Source organism: Limulus polyphemus, unplaced genomic scaffold (genome assembly GCF_000517525.1).
Source record: "Limulus polyphemus unplaced genomic scaffold, Limulus_polyphemus-2.1.2 Scaffold56, whole genome shotgun sequence".
NCBI lineage: Eukaryota > Metazoa > Arthropoda > Merostomata > Xiphosura > Limulidae > Limulus > Limulus polyphemus.
In genome coordinates, this window is record NW_013665666.1 from 1,427,338 (window position 1) to 1,440,232 (window position 12,895).

The window sequence follows — 12,895 nt, forward strand, 5'->3', positions numbered from 1 at the left end:
AATGCAATTCTAGAAAATTTTCAGTCAGTTTTAAAATTTTATGGATGTTACATACTTCTGATTTACCACCAATCTGGGCCTGTTTAAGTTGCAACTTTAGGGTTAATCTAAATATATTGACATAAAATGTGGCTTTGCAAATGTAAGTCTTTCAAAAATATGGACATGTAATTATTGCAGATTTGTAAGTATACATGTATTGAGAAAGGAATTACTCTCAGCTGAAGTTTTATTTGAAAGACAAATTGTAAAATTACACTGGACAACAAAAAGTTTGTTACTGGAGAAAACTGGTGATTTGGGGTAATTTGATGGTGCTCATTTCAAAAATGGAGTTATCATTTACATTTTGAGTTATTGTAATATCTCAATATTTTAACAGCACTGTGAAATACCATGCAATCAATTCAGTACAATAGATTTATGCTGTAAAATTAAGTTTACTTGGACAGTTTAGTGGGTAAAAGGCATACATTTTTGATAACTTCAAACACTGACTGTATTGAATTGATATAAAATTCCAAATATATTGTTCATGTATGCTGTTTGTTCTCGATATAATTGTAGTGAATTGTACCACTTTTGCTTCATTCCCACACTCACCTGCTCCACCTAGGAATCATGAAACCCTCACATGCTCAGTTTGCTGAAACATTTGAGAAGTCCCTCGACTGTGCATAAAAGGGGCAGAGTCAGATGCCTCTCACTAACTCAGATGGCCACTTCTCCTTGCTCTGTGCACAGTCAAAACAAATCATACCTGCAATATGATCAAATTCTGCAAAATTTTGTTTTTTAAAATATTTTAAACTCTGTTTCTGTAAACATAAGTTCTTATATATTTTTTGGAAAAAATCCTTTGAAATACACCAAAGAACACTTTTTTACCTATGTTAATTATTCTATTAAATGTGTTCATATATGATATTACACAGTTTACTACCAATATAATAATATAATTAAATATATACAATGCCCCCTAACAATCTTACATGATCAATAACAGTCACTTCTTCAAAATCATTGTTAACCTATGCAGATCAGAATGTTGTTACTTGTACTGTGTTTTCAAATAAAAGTTTTTCAATACCTATATCAACCATCTCTGCTATAGATTTACTTCAAGTGTTTTCCTGGACATTAATGAAAAGTTATTGGTATTACTTTATTACTTAAAACTCCCTGTCTATTGATAATTTGACCATTTTTTCTAAATACAGATTAGTATAGGTTATTTGATTAGTTGATAGAAATAGGCATATGTGTTTTATATGAAAGTTTTATGTATAAAATGTTTCATTAATGGATCTCTTGTTTACATCTGTCTTTTAATTTTCCAGACGGAGCTTGCTTACACATAGTCTTGCTTACACATGTAACAAGCACACCATTTTAGTGTGCAAAGAGTAAATTTATAGTGAAGGCATTCATCTTTTTTGGTAATACTGTATTATGTATTATTGTTTTGTACATATAAAAAGTGCTTTTGACCAGACTTGCATGAAAAATGCTTCTGTCATAAATATGCCAGTTTATAGATCACGCAAAATTTTAATACCAATGATTGTTTTATTTATGTGTTTATAATAATCACTTCTTGAATGCACATAAGACTATAATGTTAAGAGTTTGAGAATTTGTTATTAAAACAGCATTAACATAAAACTATAGACAAAAAAATAACAGTGTGACTTTAAACTGTGGTTTATATTAGCTGCTTTATGTGTGTATTAACTTCTTATTGAATATAAGCAACTGTCTCAGTATGCAATAAACTTATTTATTATTCTAGAGTTTTATCAAAGTTGGATTTCAAGAGAGAAGGTTGCAATTTGTAGAAAAAGAACAAATCGCCCTGTGGCAACAGCAGCGTCCCAGTGAAAGAATATTAGAAATTGGTATGAGTTATACTTACAATTGTCAGAAGAAGAAGCATGTTTAATGACTCAATTGCTGAAAGAATGGCATTTGGAAAACTACATTGAATCTTTACCCTATGTTGTATTGAATAAATATTCACAAAATAATATATCTCTAGATTAAATTTTCAGAAGGTATAATAAGCTATGCAGTAAAATAATAGGTTAGTAACGTTAGATTTTTATATGATTAATTTTGTTGATGTATGTGTATACATTTTTTCAAGTACCTTCTGTGACACTAAAATTTCTGAAAATCAATTTTATTGTTATTATTATTTTCCTTTTTAATATGGATAATATGCACTATGGTGAACCCAGTCTTAGGTTGTTGTTGTTATAAATGTTTTGTCATATTTATTTGCTATTTTTATAATATTATCAATCATATATATTTATATATAGTATTATTGTCAATTATAGACATTCCACTGTCCTATGGAGTTTATGAAGTTATAAATGATCCTCAGGCAGTGAACAAATGTGAATTTTTATGGGATCCCACTAAGGAAACTGGAGTATTCATTAGGGTAAGGTTAATACATGTACTTGCATGTGTAAACAGATCTTAATTCTTACATTGTCAGGAAATTGTTACTGTACAAGCAATTATATTGTTCATAAGACTAAAATTCAAGTATTTTTTTTATTGGTTTAAATCCATAGAATCTGTAATTTTTAATCAGGATAGAATTGTTTGTGTATATGTTACACCAGTTTTTATCATTTATGCAGGAATGCTATCTAGGATAAACTACAAATTTTTAAAATTGACAACTGTATGATGTTAAATGTAGATTCACATCTGATGATGATATATTCTCTATATGTTAATTATTTGTTATTTTAATACTTTGTTTGTGTTCATAGTGGGCTTTAGCTAAGATCCTAAGATAAACCGAACTGACAACCATGAAGCCCTTTGCTATTAAAGGTGTGTTCCAGTACTCTTGGCTTAAATCCTGCCCTCAAATGAATCTAGTCACCTTGTAACAGAATAATCTAAACAGCAAGAACTTGTAAACTGTTGCACAGCACTTGGTGATTTTAATGATAATACTTACTCCTTAAATAATGAAAAATAATAATAATTCTTATTTAAAATATGTAATTTTTAGCATACATGTGTTTACTTATTTAGCAGCATAGCTATTTTGCTATGTTTCTCTATAGGGGTATTTATTTACTAGTAGAAAAATATTTTTTAAATAAAATCCTGATAGTATTAACTTCTTGACCTGTTCTTTACTACTATTGTCTTAACTTATAAAAAACTTAAGAAACAGCACACAGTCACTAAAGATAGTAATACTACATAAATTGACTAAGAAGGGAAGGAGTAGGTGGTGATTTCATATCCACTTTATCTGTGCAGTTTCAAATACAGTGTTGAACTGAACTTTGAAACCTTGCTAAATTACATATGCACTTAATTTTAATTCCTTTTAGTGGAATACTCAATAAAATTAGCATTTTTATTATGTTAAAGCTTTTTTATTAGCATATGAAATCCAAATCAAATAATAATGTATGTATGTGTTATTTGCTAGTCATAAAAGTCTTTTAAGAAATATCAGAATATATGTAACTTTCTGGGCATTTGTAAGTCCATGTTTCTATAATTATATCCATTCTCTGAACATTTAGAAATCCTTTTTTCTACAGTTATAACCACTTTATAGACATTTGTAAATCCCTTTTTTTTATAGTTGTATCCATTTTCTTTACATTTGTAAATCCTTGTTTCTATAATTATGTCCACTTGTTGGACATACATAAGTCTTTTTTTCTATAATTACAGGGCATCCAGTGTTCATATATTTTACTGTATTTTTGTGTGTATTCCTATATTTTCCTACATTTTTGTTGCATTCCTATATTTTTCAGGTCTTGGGGATTTTTTAATATCTAAAAATAAAACTGCCAATTAGATCCCCCAAAAAAGGTAATGTTAAGTACTACTACTATATGTAGCAGTTATGTATAACATTAATTGGTATTTTAATTTCAAAGGTGATAAAAGCCTTCCAAATGTGTTACATACATCCAAAATTTCTTTGAAATGAAAGTATGATAAAATTATTGTAGATTTTTTTTTTCTCTGGAGAACAAATTTCAGTCATCCATATTCACAACTGTATCAGCAATCCATATGTACAAGGAAGCCATGTTCATCAGTCATTAAGGTAATAAATATTTTCTTGAAAAAATAATTCTTATGCTGTGTTGCGACTCACTATTGCTATCCAATTTAATTGATAGTAATTAGTCAGAGCAGCAATATTTGGGGTTGGGTTGGATTATGAGCTTTAGATATAAAATGAATATTTGAAACACAATACAGTGTTTCAAATGGTTAAATACTTTCTTATACATGCATATTTGATTAATTGATTGTTTTGCTATTACTTAATTTCAGCTGAACATGGTCACTTAATATTTTTTGTTTTCAGAGAGTTGAAGAAGAAGCAACCTTTTTACTTACACTGTGTTCTTCGAAAACAAAAATTCTATCTTGTTGTTGATTTCAAATAATGGAAACTTTCTTTTTTCAGAGATGTATGCAGTGAGATTTTAATCTGAAGTATTGAAAATGCCTGCTGGAAAGACCAAATTTCAAGAACACTGGCTGCAAAAGAAGGGCAATAATGGACATGATATCAAACATTGGTGCAAAAAGGGCTCTGATGACTTTAAAGCATTTTGTGTTTTGCGCAAAAAGAAAATAGCATGTGATAGATCTGGACTATAACAATTAAAGCAGCATGCTAAGAGGAAAAAACACATTGAGATGGCTAAGAGTGCTTTGACATCATATCAAATGTGGTTGTGTTTTAAGGAGGCTAAGTCAACTGAAAAGGAACCTTTGATGAAGGTCAATATTGTAAATGAAGATGTGTTAGTTGCAAAAACAGTATGGTGTTAAAAGGTGGCTGCTAGCAATTATACCTTTTGCTCTTGCGATGGTATATCTGACATGTTTAAAGCTATGTTTGATTGTCCAGCTGCATCAAAATTCCACATGGCAAGGATGAAGGTATCATACGTGTTATCAGATGGGATAGGCCCCTATTTTACTGAAGCATAGGATGCCGATGTAAATGATTCCAAGACTCCATTCACACTTCATTTTGATGAAGCAACAACAGCTAAAGAGAAGAAACATCTTGACTTGTACATCAGATACTAGTCACCACTTAAGGATGAAGTCTAAGTTCGTTTCTATAAATGCTTGATGTTTGGTCATGCCAAAGGGAAAGATGTAGCCCAGGCTATCCTTAAAGCGACGATAAACTGAATCTAAATCTTCTTGTGGCACTGTGTAGTGATGGACTTAATGTCAGTAAAACAACCTGGAGAACAGTTAGATCTTCTCTTCTAGAAAGTGGCCATCCTGGTCTGGTAGACTTTGATTCTTGCTATATTCACACTGTCCACAATGCATTTGAACAAGCAAAGGAAACTCTTTCACAAGACATTGATGAATTTGCAGTTGACCTGTTTTTCCTTCTTTAAGCAATCTGTAGCAAGGAAGGAGGATTACAGCAATGTGCAAGTTGATATTGGTGTTGAAGAACACGTTTCAATGCCATGTATCATCTAGGTGACTTACTTTGTCACCTGTTGTGGATAGAATTCTTGAATAATGGGAACCCATTGATAAGTATATGAAAGAGGAAGAGAAAAGATCAAATGCCCCCAAGAGTGCAGCTTTTAGGAGGATCTTATTGAAGCTGAAAAGTCTGGAAACCCTGACTTTGTTTTACTTCATCCAGGCAGTGGCTCCACTCTTCCACTCATTCCTGGAGAATTTCCCATCAGAGAGTCCACAAATTCACATTCTGTATGATAAACTCAGTGAACTAGGAGGCTTATGTTGTGGTATGTAAGGCCAGAGGTAGTTGGAACAAAGAAAGGCATGATTTGTGTGAGGTTAAGCATTCAGATGTTAAGAACCAGATGGATGATGAACATATGATTGTTGGTGAACCAACTAGAAAAGCCATGCAAAAGGTGTCCAGCAGTGGCAAGCATAAGATGTTGCTGGGAATGCGTGCCTTTTATTCGTCTGCTATCACCTACCTAATTAACCATCTGCCTGTTTCAGAAAGTATCTTGAAGTACGTAGGATGCCTGAATCCAATGAAAACTGGAACAGTTCATTCCATCAAGAGGCTGGCAAAAAAGCTTCCCAATGTAAGTGAAACAGACATTGTGGAAGTACTTGATGAGTGGAATCTGTACTTAGCTGAGAAGGCCAGTATGCAGGACCATTCAGAAAATGAGGGTGAGGCATGTATCAATCATTACTGGAGGGATGTTCTTGCACAGATTAGAATTGATTGAAAACCTAAATACTCCAAACTGGGGAAGGTTGTGAAATCTTCACTGATTCTAGCTCATGGAAATGCAGACTTAGAGAGGGGATTCTCTGTGAATAAGTATTTGGTAACCATTGAAAGAGCATCAATGAATGCAGAAACCATCAATGCTGTTAGGATAGCTAAAGATGCTGTGAGATTCTTTGATCCAGAAGTGGGAAGGCCAGAACATGTGCCAATTACTGAAAAGCTTTTACTTGCTTACAAGGGTGCTTACACTACCTATGAACAAAGATTGGAAGTAATGAAAGCAGAAAAAGATAAAACAGAGCAACTGACCAAAGAGTCAAAAGCTGAGGCAGAAAGGTTAGAGGAGGAGGCAGATAAGAGAAAGGAACAAAAACAAGAGTTGGTAAAAGACAATGCTGAACTTTCTCAAGAAGAAGACAAATTGTGTGCCAAAGAAAAAGAAGTAAAGGATTCATTAAGTGTGGATGAGAAGCTTTTAAATGAAGGGAATAACAAATTGGCTAAGGCTATCAAGGAGAAAGATTTTGCTACTGCTATTGTTGCTCATGCAATGATCGAGGCAGGTCAGAAGAAATGCAAAGAGACTTCAAAAGTCCTTAAAGTCAACAATGGGATCAAGGCAAACCCTGGCAAAAAAAAATGAAAATTTTTTGATACATTAGCAAAGGATCTGGATTTGCCAGCAAAAAAAACAATATGTATTAGTAAGAGTATTTGTTAGCATGTAGAATACTCTGTGCAGAATTACTTAAGTAGATTTAGAAGAAGATTATAGTTAATAATGAGCTCCATAGTAAGTAGCCTATAGACAAATGTGCAGTACCTTATGTTCAGAGACTGTTGCAGTGATAAGTCTGTGTTATAAAGTTTATTTAATTCAGATTAACTGTTTGTAGTCTCATTTTTTCTGTTGCTCTAGTCTGGTTGACATGTGCTATGAAAAGAAATTGTATTAGTTATATTTCAGTATCTCTGATATTTGCTTACACAACTGAAATTAAGAATATTATGTTAATGTTTAAATATTTACTCATTAAATGTTACAATTTACATATTTTTTTCTGTAACTTGATTGAGTCAAATAAAAAATGTAATGCATCATGTGTTAAATATGATAAAAATATTAGTAACTAAGTGTGACTCATGAACATGATTTATGCCACATCAGATTGTTAGCTTATTCCAATAGAATATTAACATGTATGTTGGTACAGATTTTGAATCTATTTACATGTTTTTTTTAGTCAGCCTTCATGTTTGTTTTAAAGTGAACAAAATGGTGGAACTGGAGTGACTATAAGGGGTGGAGAAGGTCACCATAAAATATTTGTTTCTATTATTTTTCTTTGTGGTCCCATAATTTAATTTCAAATGTGATACACTGGCATTATTGGATATTATATTTTGACAATTATACCCAGTATTTCCTCCATATATTCCTATATTTTCCTATGAATTTCATATATTTTCAAACCTCAATTTCTGTATTTCCTATATTTTTCTTGGCATAAGTGGCTGGATGCACTGTAATTATGTCCATTTTCTGGACACTTGCAAGTCCTTGTTTCTGTAATAATAATAATAACTACTTTCTGGACATTTGTAATTCCTTTTTTTTTTATAGTTGTATCCATTTTGTTTACATTTGTAAATCCTTGTTTCTATAATTATAACAACTCTTTGGACAATTATAAGTCCTTTTTCTATAATTAAATTCATTTTCTGGATATTTATAATTCATTGTTTGTACAATTATAGCTCCTTTTCTGGACATTTTTAAATCCTTGTTTGTACATTTATAACCTCTTTTTGGACATTTGTAATTCCTTACTTGTATAATTATAACTCCTTTCTTAACATTTTTAATTCCTCATTTCTACAATTACAACCCTCTTTCTGGAGATTTGTAACTCCTTGTTTCTATAATTATAACCACTTGATGCATTCTAAAAACTGATGCCAAGTTCATACAACTAGTATGAACATATATTTTATAGCATAAACAACTGAGCACTTGAATTGTATCACATTTGAAGTGAGAATGTTAGATATCCATTTGATCTCTAGAAAAATAAATTTAATAGCCTTCTGTTGATCACATCTTCATTAATGTAACATACCAAGTATGCAATGAATTCTTTGAGCTCTTTGTATTAGAAGCTGATACCAGTATCATAGATATAAAATATTCATGATGTTAGAAAAACACGTAGGTTCAAGAGGTCTTGATAGAAATGAATAAAAACCCTATAACCCGAGCGCTTTCGAAAGGTGGACCTTTCTACATTTGTTACTTGTTTTAGCTCAATAATAAATAACAATGAAACTTGAATTTTCTATCACATTATCAAATTTGCTAGTTGAAACAAAGACCACTAGCAAAATTTACTTGTAGCCAAAATACTTTAATTATATTTGTGATAATCATGTTAAAGACATTAAACAACTTAAATTCCTATAAATAGCAGTATAATTGGTAAATCTTTTGTAAAATATGTTACAGATGATAGCTTTTGATAACAAATTCCTAAGAAACACTGAAATTGTGAAATTTGACAATGTTAATTTTGAGTTACTTTTAAGGAATGCTTCTTGATATCTTCATGTTTCTTGATGTGAATAATTCTGTGGCAAAATATGATTATATCTGTTTATTTTCCAAGGCTAATTCATTAAGTATTGTTGTCGTTTTTTCTGAGTAAGTGGTAAACAGTGTCTTGAGTGTATTTACATTATGGCTTACATTAGCATCTGGATCAGTCATAAGACCTACTAACCAGAAGTTCTTTGGTTATTTATATTTTGATTATTTTTAAATATATATTTTTCATTGAAACTAAAGATGTTTTGCAGGTGAATTGCATTAGCACAGAATTTACACCTAAAAAGCATGGTGGGGAAAAAGGAGTTCCATTTCGCATCCAGATTGAAACATACAGCCATAGTGGTGATCTTGCTGAAAAGCTGCATGCAGCTTCTTGTCAAATGAAAGTATTCAAGGTATATTATAAGATATACATACATATATATAATGTCTCACAATTAACTTAATTAGCAGCATTTTTTGTTTAATGCTATGGTGATGGGCTTATGTATTTTGCTTGACTGTGTAACAACCTTGTAACTGTGGAATTATACATACTAAACCTCTGAATGTATGTAATATATCAGAATTTTTAACAAATCCCTCACGAGCCAATGGGAGACATTTTTGTTGGAAAAAAAATACCCAATCCAGTTTTTTTATTTGGACTGAACTTTTTTGCACATTTTTATTGGCTAAAAAGAAGGCACTTCTTGCACTGTTTTAACATTGGAGCTGCAAAAAGTTATTTTCTAATTTCATTTATATAACCTATCGAATGCCCTAAATAAATATAAAAAGTTTTCAGTAAAACTATATTTTATCTCTTATTTTCTTTACCCTAACACTGTGTATAAACTCAGTCCATTTGATTGACCTTTTAACATCCACAAAACAAAAGAATACAAAATATAAATTACCTTTTTTTTTCTAGAATGAATGAACATTTTAACAAACAGTTGCACACTATTTATTTTTACAGCCAAATCTGATAGCTTTTTTCATTTAGCAGGGTTCCATTGGTGGCAAACAAAGAAAACAAAACTGAAATACATCTTATTAGAAGAGATTAAGGCCTCATAGCTGTCAGTAAACAGAAGTGTTGGTTTTCTGTTGATTAAAAATAATCCAACAAACAATGTCAATGACATTTAAAACAGTTTTTGAAAGCAGGATATTCTATGAAGGGTATAGCGTGTGGCCTTCACTTTATTGCTTATATCTCCATAAATCAAAAAGCGTTGTAGCTACAAGTTGACAGTTTAGCTTGGAGATGTGTATAATATAACGGAGAAATTTCACAGAAATCTACAAAGTCATATAGGAGTACAAGAAACTCAAAATGGGCAAGTTCAGAATGAAAAAGTGTAACATGATGCAAATAAATGAAGATATAGAATTTATTTAAATATTTCAGTTTAAAAATAAAAAATTAATACTTGTGTGATACACAAATTTCAATTATAAACTAGTTTAATTAAATTTTGAATATAACTAGAAAGCTATGACATGCACTTTGACCTACTTGGTTTATTGATTATTCAACATAAAAATTTCTTTTTCAGTGTAATAATGTAATTATTCAGTTAACTATTAATAATTCACGGAACTTTGTTTATCACAGTGGAAGATAATGCTTTTGTAGAAATAATCAGTGATTTAAAGTTTAATATTGTCTACTCAAGTAAGTGCAGTTTAGAACTGTAAATGTATGACAACAGATGACCTGTTTTTAATATTCAGAAGGAATGAGAGCTTCAATATATTATGCATTTCACTTTGGACATGTAAAGGAAGAGATTATGCACTTGAACTGGATTTAAATTAGCAAAATGTTTAAAATTTATTGAAACAAATTAAGATGTGGAAGGATTCAAACCTAAGTCTCTGCTTACCAGGTGGATTCTTTAGTTAACTAAGTTTTTGCATGCTGAAGTTGAGTATTTTTGTGTGGCTGTGCTCTCTTGAATATTTGACATATGATATAAAAACTTGCTTGTTGGAGGAATTATTTTAGTGATATATCAGTTGCCCTAATCTAATAACTGTTTTATTTTTAGCCTAAAGGTGCAGACAGAAAACACAAAACGGATCGAGAGAAGATGATCAAGAGGCCGCAATCAGAACAAGTACATTTACTTTATTGTACAATGTCTGTTCTATAAACAAAAGTAGCTTTACATAAATGAATATGAAAGTTGACAGAAAATTAACACATTACATATACTATATTTTGAAATGGCAGAAAAGTTATTGAAGTCAGTTACAAGGTTTTTTTTACCCAGCAATGTTGTTTATTATCAACCATATGTTTTATACTCTACTTTTATACATGTGTTATAGAAATCATGAATATATTTCTATATTACAGAGTAACATTACTGCTAAGTGGTATTCTTGTTTTCATCGAGTAAAATACAGGGTTACTTTTAGTAAAGAAAAAAAATTGTATTTAAACTTTCTAATACAAAAAATGTATGTATATTTTTCTGAAAAGAGACTGTGATTTACTAGAATTGTACTGTTAAGTAGGTTACAACTAATCAATATAACTTCCAATGGAGAGAGATGTTACAGAAAAGTAATATACTTGGAACAGTCAGGTTATAGGGAATTTTATGTGTGTTGCTCTGTATTTCTTTTCATACTTTTTTGTGGATTATGTATTATTATATTATTTTTTGTATACTGAATAATTGATAATTTTCATAAAATGGTTGTTGATATTATTTCTAAGTATATATTTAATATTTGATCCACAGGAGAAGTTTCAACCATCTTATGATTGTACAGTCCTGACTGAGGTTAGTAAAACTTTTAAGTTGAAAATTCATACACAACGTTCAACTAACTAACAGTTTTTGATCACCAAATCAATTTTCTTTTTCAAAATATATATATATTTAATGGATAACCTTTAGTGGCATATTCAGTTCAGTTTGAACAATCATTTGTATCTATATACAGAGTGTTGAACAAATTATATTAAATTGATTTAAGAGTCTCGCAACAGTCCAAGTGCACAGAAATTCACAAGCACTGCATCCAGAGACTTTACCTGTTTGTTTTTGTATGGACTACAGATTTACCAACTCTTATGATTTAGGTGTAATTGCTCCAATTTTTTTCATCTTACACCTGTACAAATTGTTGTGTTATTTTGTGATTTTATGCAAAATTCCAGAATTTTTCACCAACCTATTTTTCTACTAATAATTTTCTGGAAATAATTCACCACTCTCTGCTTTGCATCTCAATCTTACAAACACCTGAAATGGACTATTAAAAAAGTGTGTAATTAGTAAGCAGCTAGGGTGCACTGATAATTTTTTGAGAGGAAAATGGCAGAAAAACGTGGTTCTGCTTCATCCCCAATGACTCCAACAAAAAAAGAAAAGTTTATAGCAAGCAGAAGTTTAGACATGAGTATTCAAAAAAGGTCAATGATATTGTATCATTCTCAGTTGTTCTTTATAATCAGTAGAGTACTTTGTTGGAAAATTCAAGCTATTCATTGCAAGGGATGCACCTTGGGCCAGTACAATGAATTGTCTTCAGCAGCAACTTCTCACCTACCAGGTTGATCCAATGACTGGTGTAGGTCTCAGTGAGCCAGCAGACAAGTGTTGGTATAGTATTGGAAAAAAGAAAGATGAGCTGGGCAACATTAAATATGATAAACTCTCCAAAGTAATGAAGTCTATCCTTATAATACCACACAGCAATGCAGGTTGTGAGAGGACAGACTTTTGAAGATCAATGTCAAACTCCACCTTAGAAGCAGCGCTGATAAGAAAGATGGAGATGGCACAAAAACCTTCTTTCTCCAAGAATTTACAGTTGATATCCTAAAGGAAGCCAAGAGTGTTATTTACACTTAAATAAAACATAATTAGTACTGACACCATTTCTGTTTACATTTTTTGCTATTCTTACTTTGTCCCTTTGAACCCTATCGCCACAGGTATCCTTCTGCGCATGCCACAAGGTTTTAGTGTCTTACATTCAAAACCTTATTAAACTACTTTTTGTTTATGTTA

The 12,895-nt window shown here is 31.1% G+C and overlaps 2 protein-coding genes across 2 annotated transcripts in view; both read left to right on the forward strand.

Moving 5' to 3' along the window:
- The window catches only part of LOC106463920 (transcription factor CP2-like), a 79,734-nt gene that overhangs the window by 39,686 nt on the left and 27,153 nt on the right, over positions 1-12,895 (forward strand). The window contains exons 7-11 of the mRNA XM_022391836.1: positions 1,793-1,898; positions 2,343-2,449; positions 9,125-9,271; positions 10,916-10,984; positions 11,618-11,659. Coding sequence (XP_022247544.1) covers positions 1,793-1,898; positions 2,343-2,449; positions 9,125-9,271; positions 10,916-10,984; positions 11,618-11,659 — 471 coding nt within the window. The remainder of the gene's footprint in view (positions 1-1,792; positions 1,899-2,342; positions 2,450-9,124; positions 9,272-10,915; positions 10,985-11,617; positions 11,660-12,895) is intronic.
- On the forward strand, positions 5,475-6,345 carry LOC111086960. The gene has a single exon (XM_022391896.1). The coding sequence runs from the start codon at positions 5,880-5,882 to the stop codon at positions 6,264-6,266; it is 387 nt and encodes a 128-aa protein (XP_022247604.1). The 5' UTR covers positions 5,475-5,879; the 3' UTR covers positions 6,267-6,345.

Bases quoted from the DNA above. Each gene is read 5' to 3' on its own strand.
- LOC111086960 (XM_022391896.1), top strand. From the start codon at position 5,880: ATGGATGATGAACATATGATTGTTGGTGAACCAACTAGAAAAGCCATG.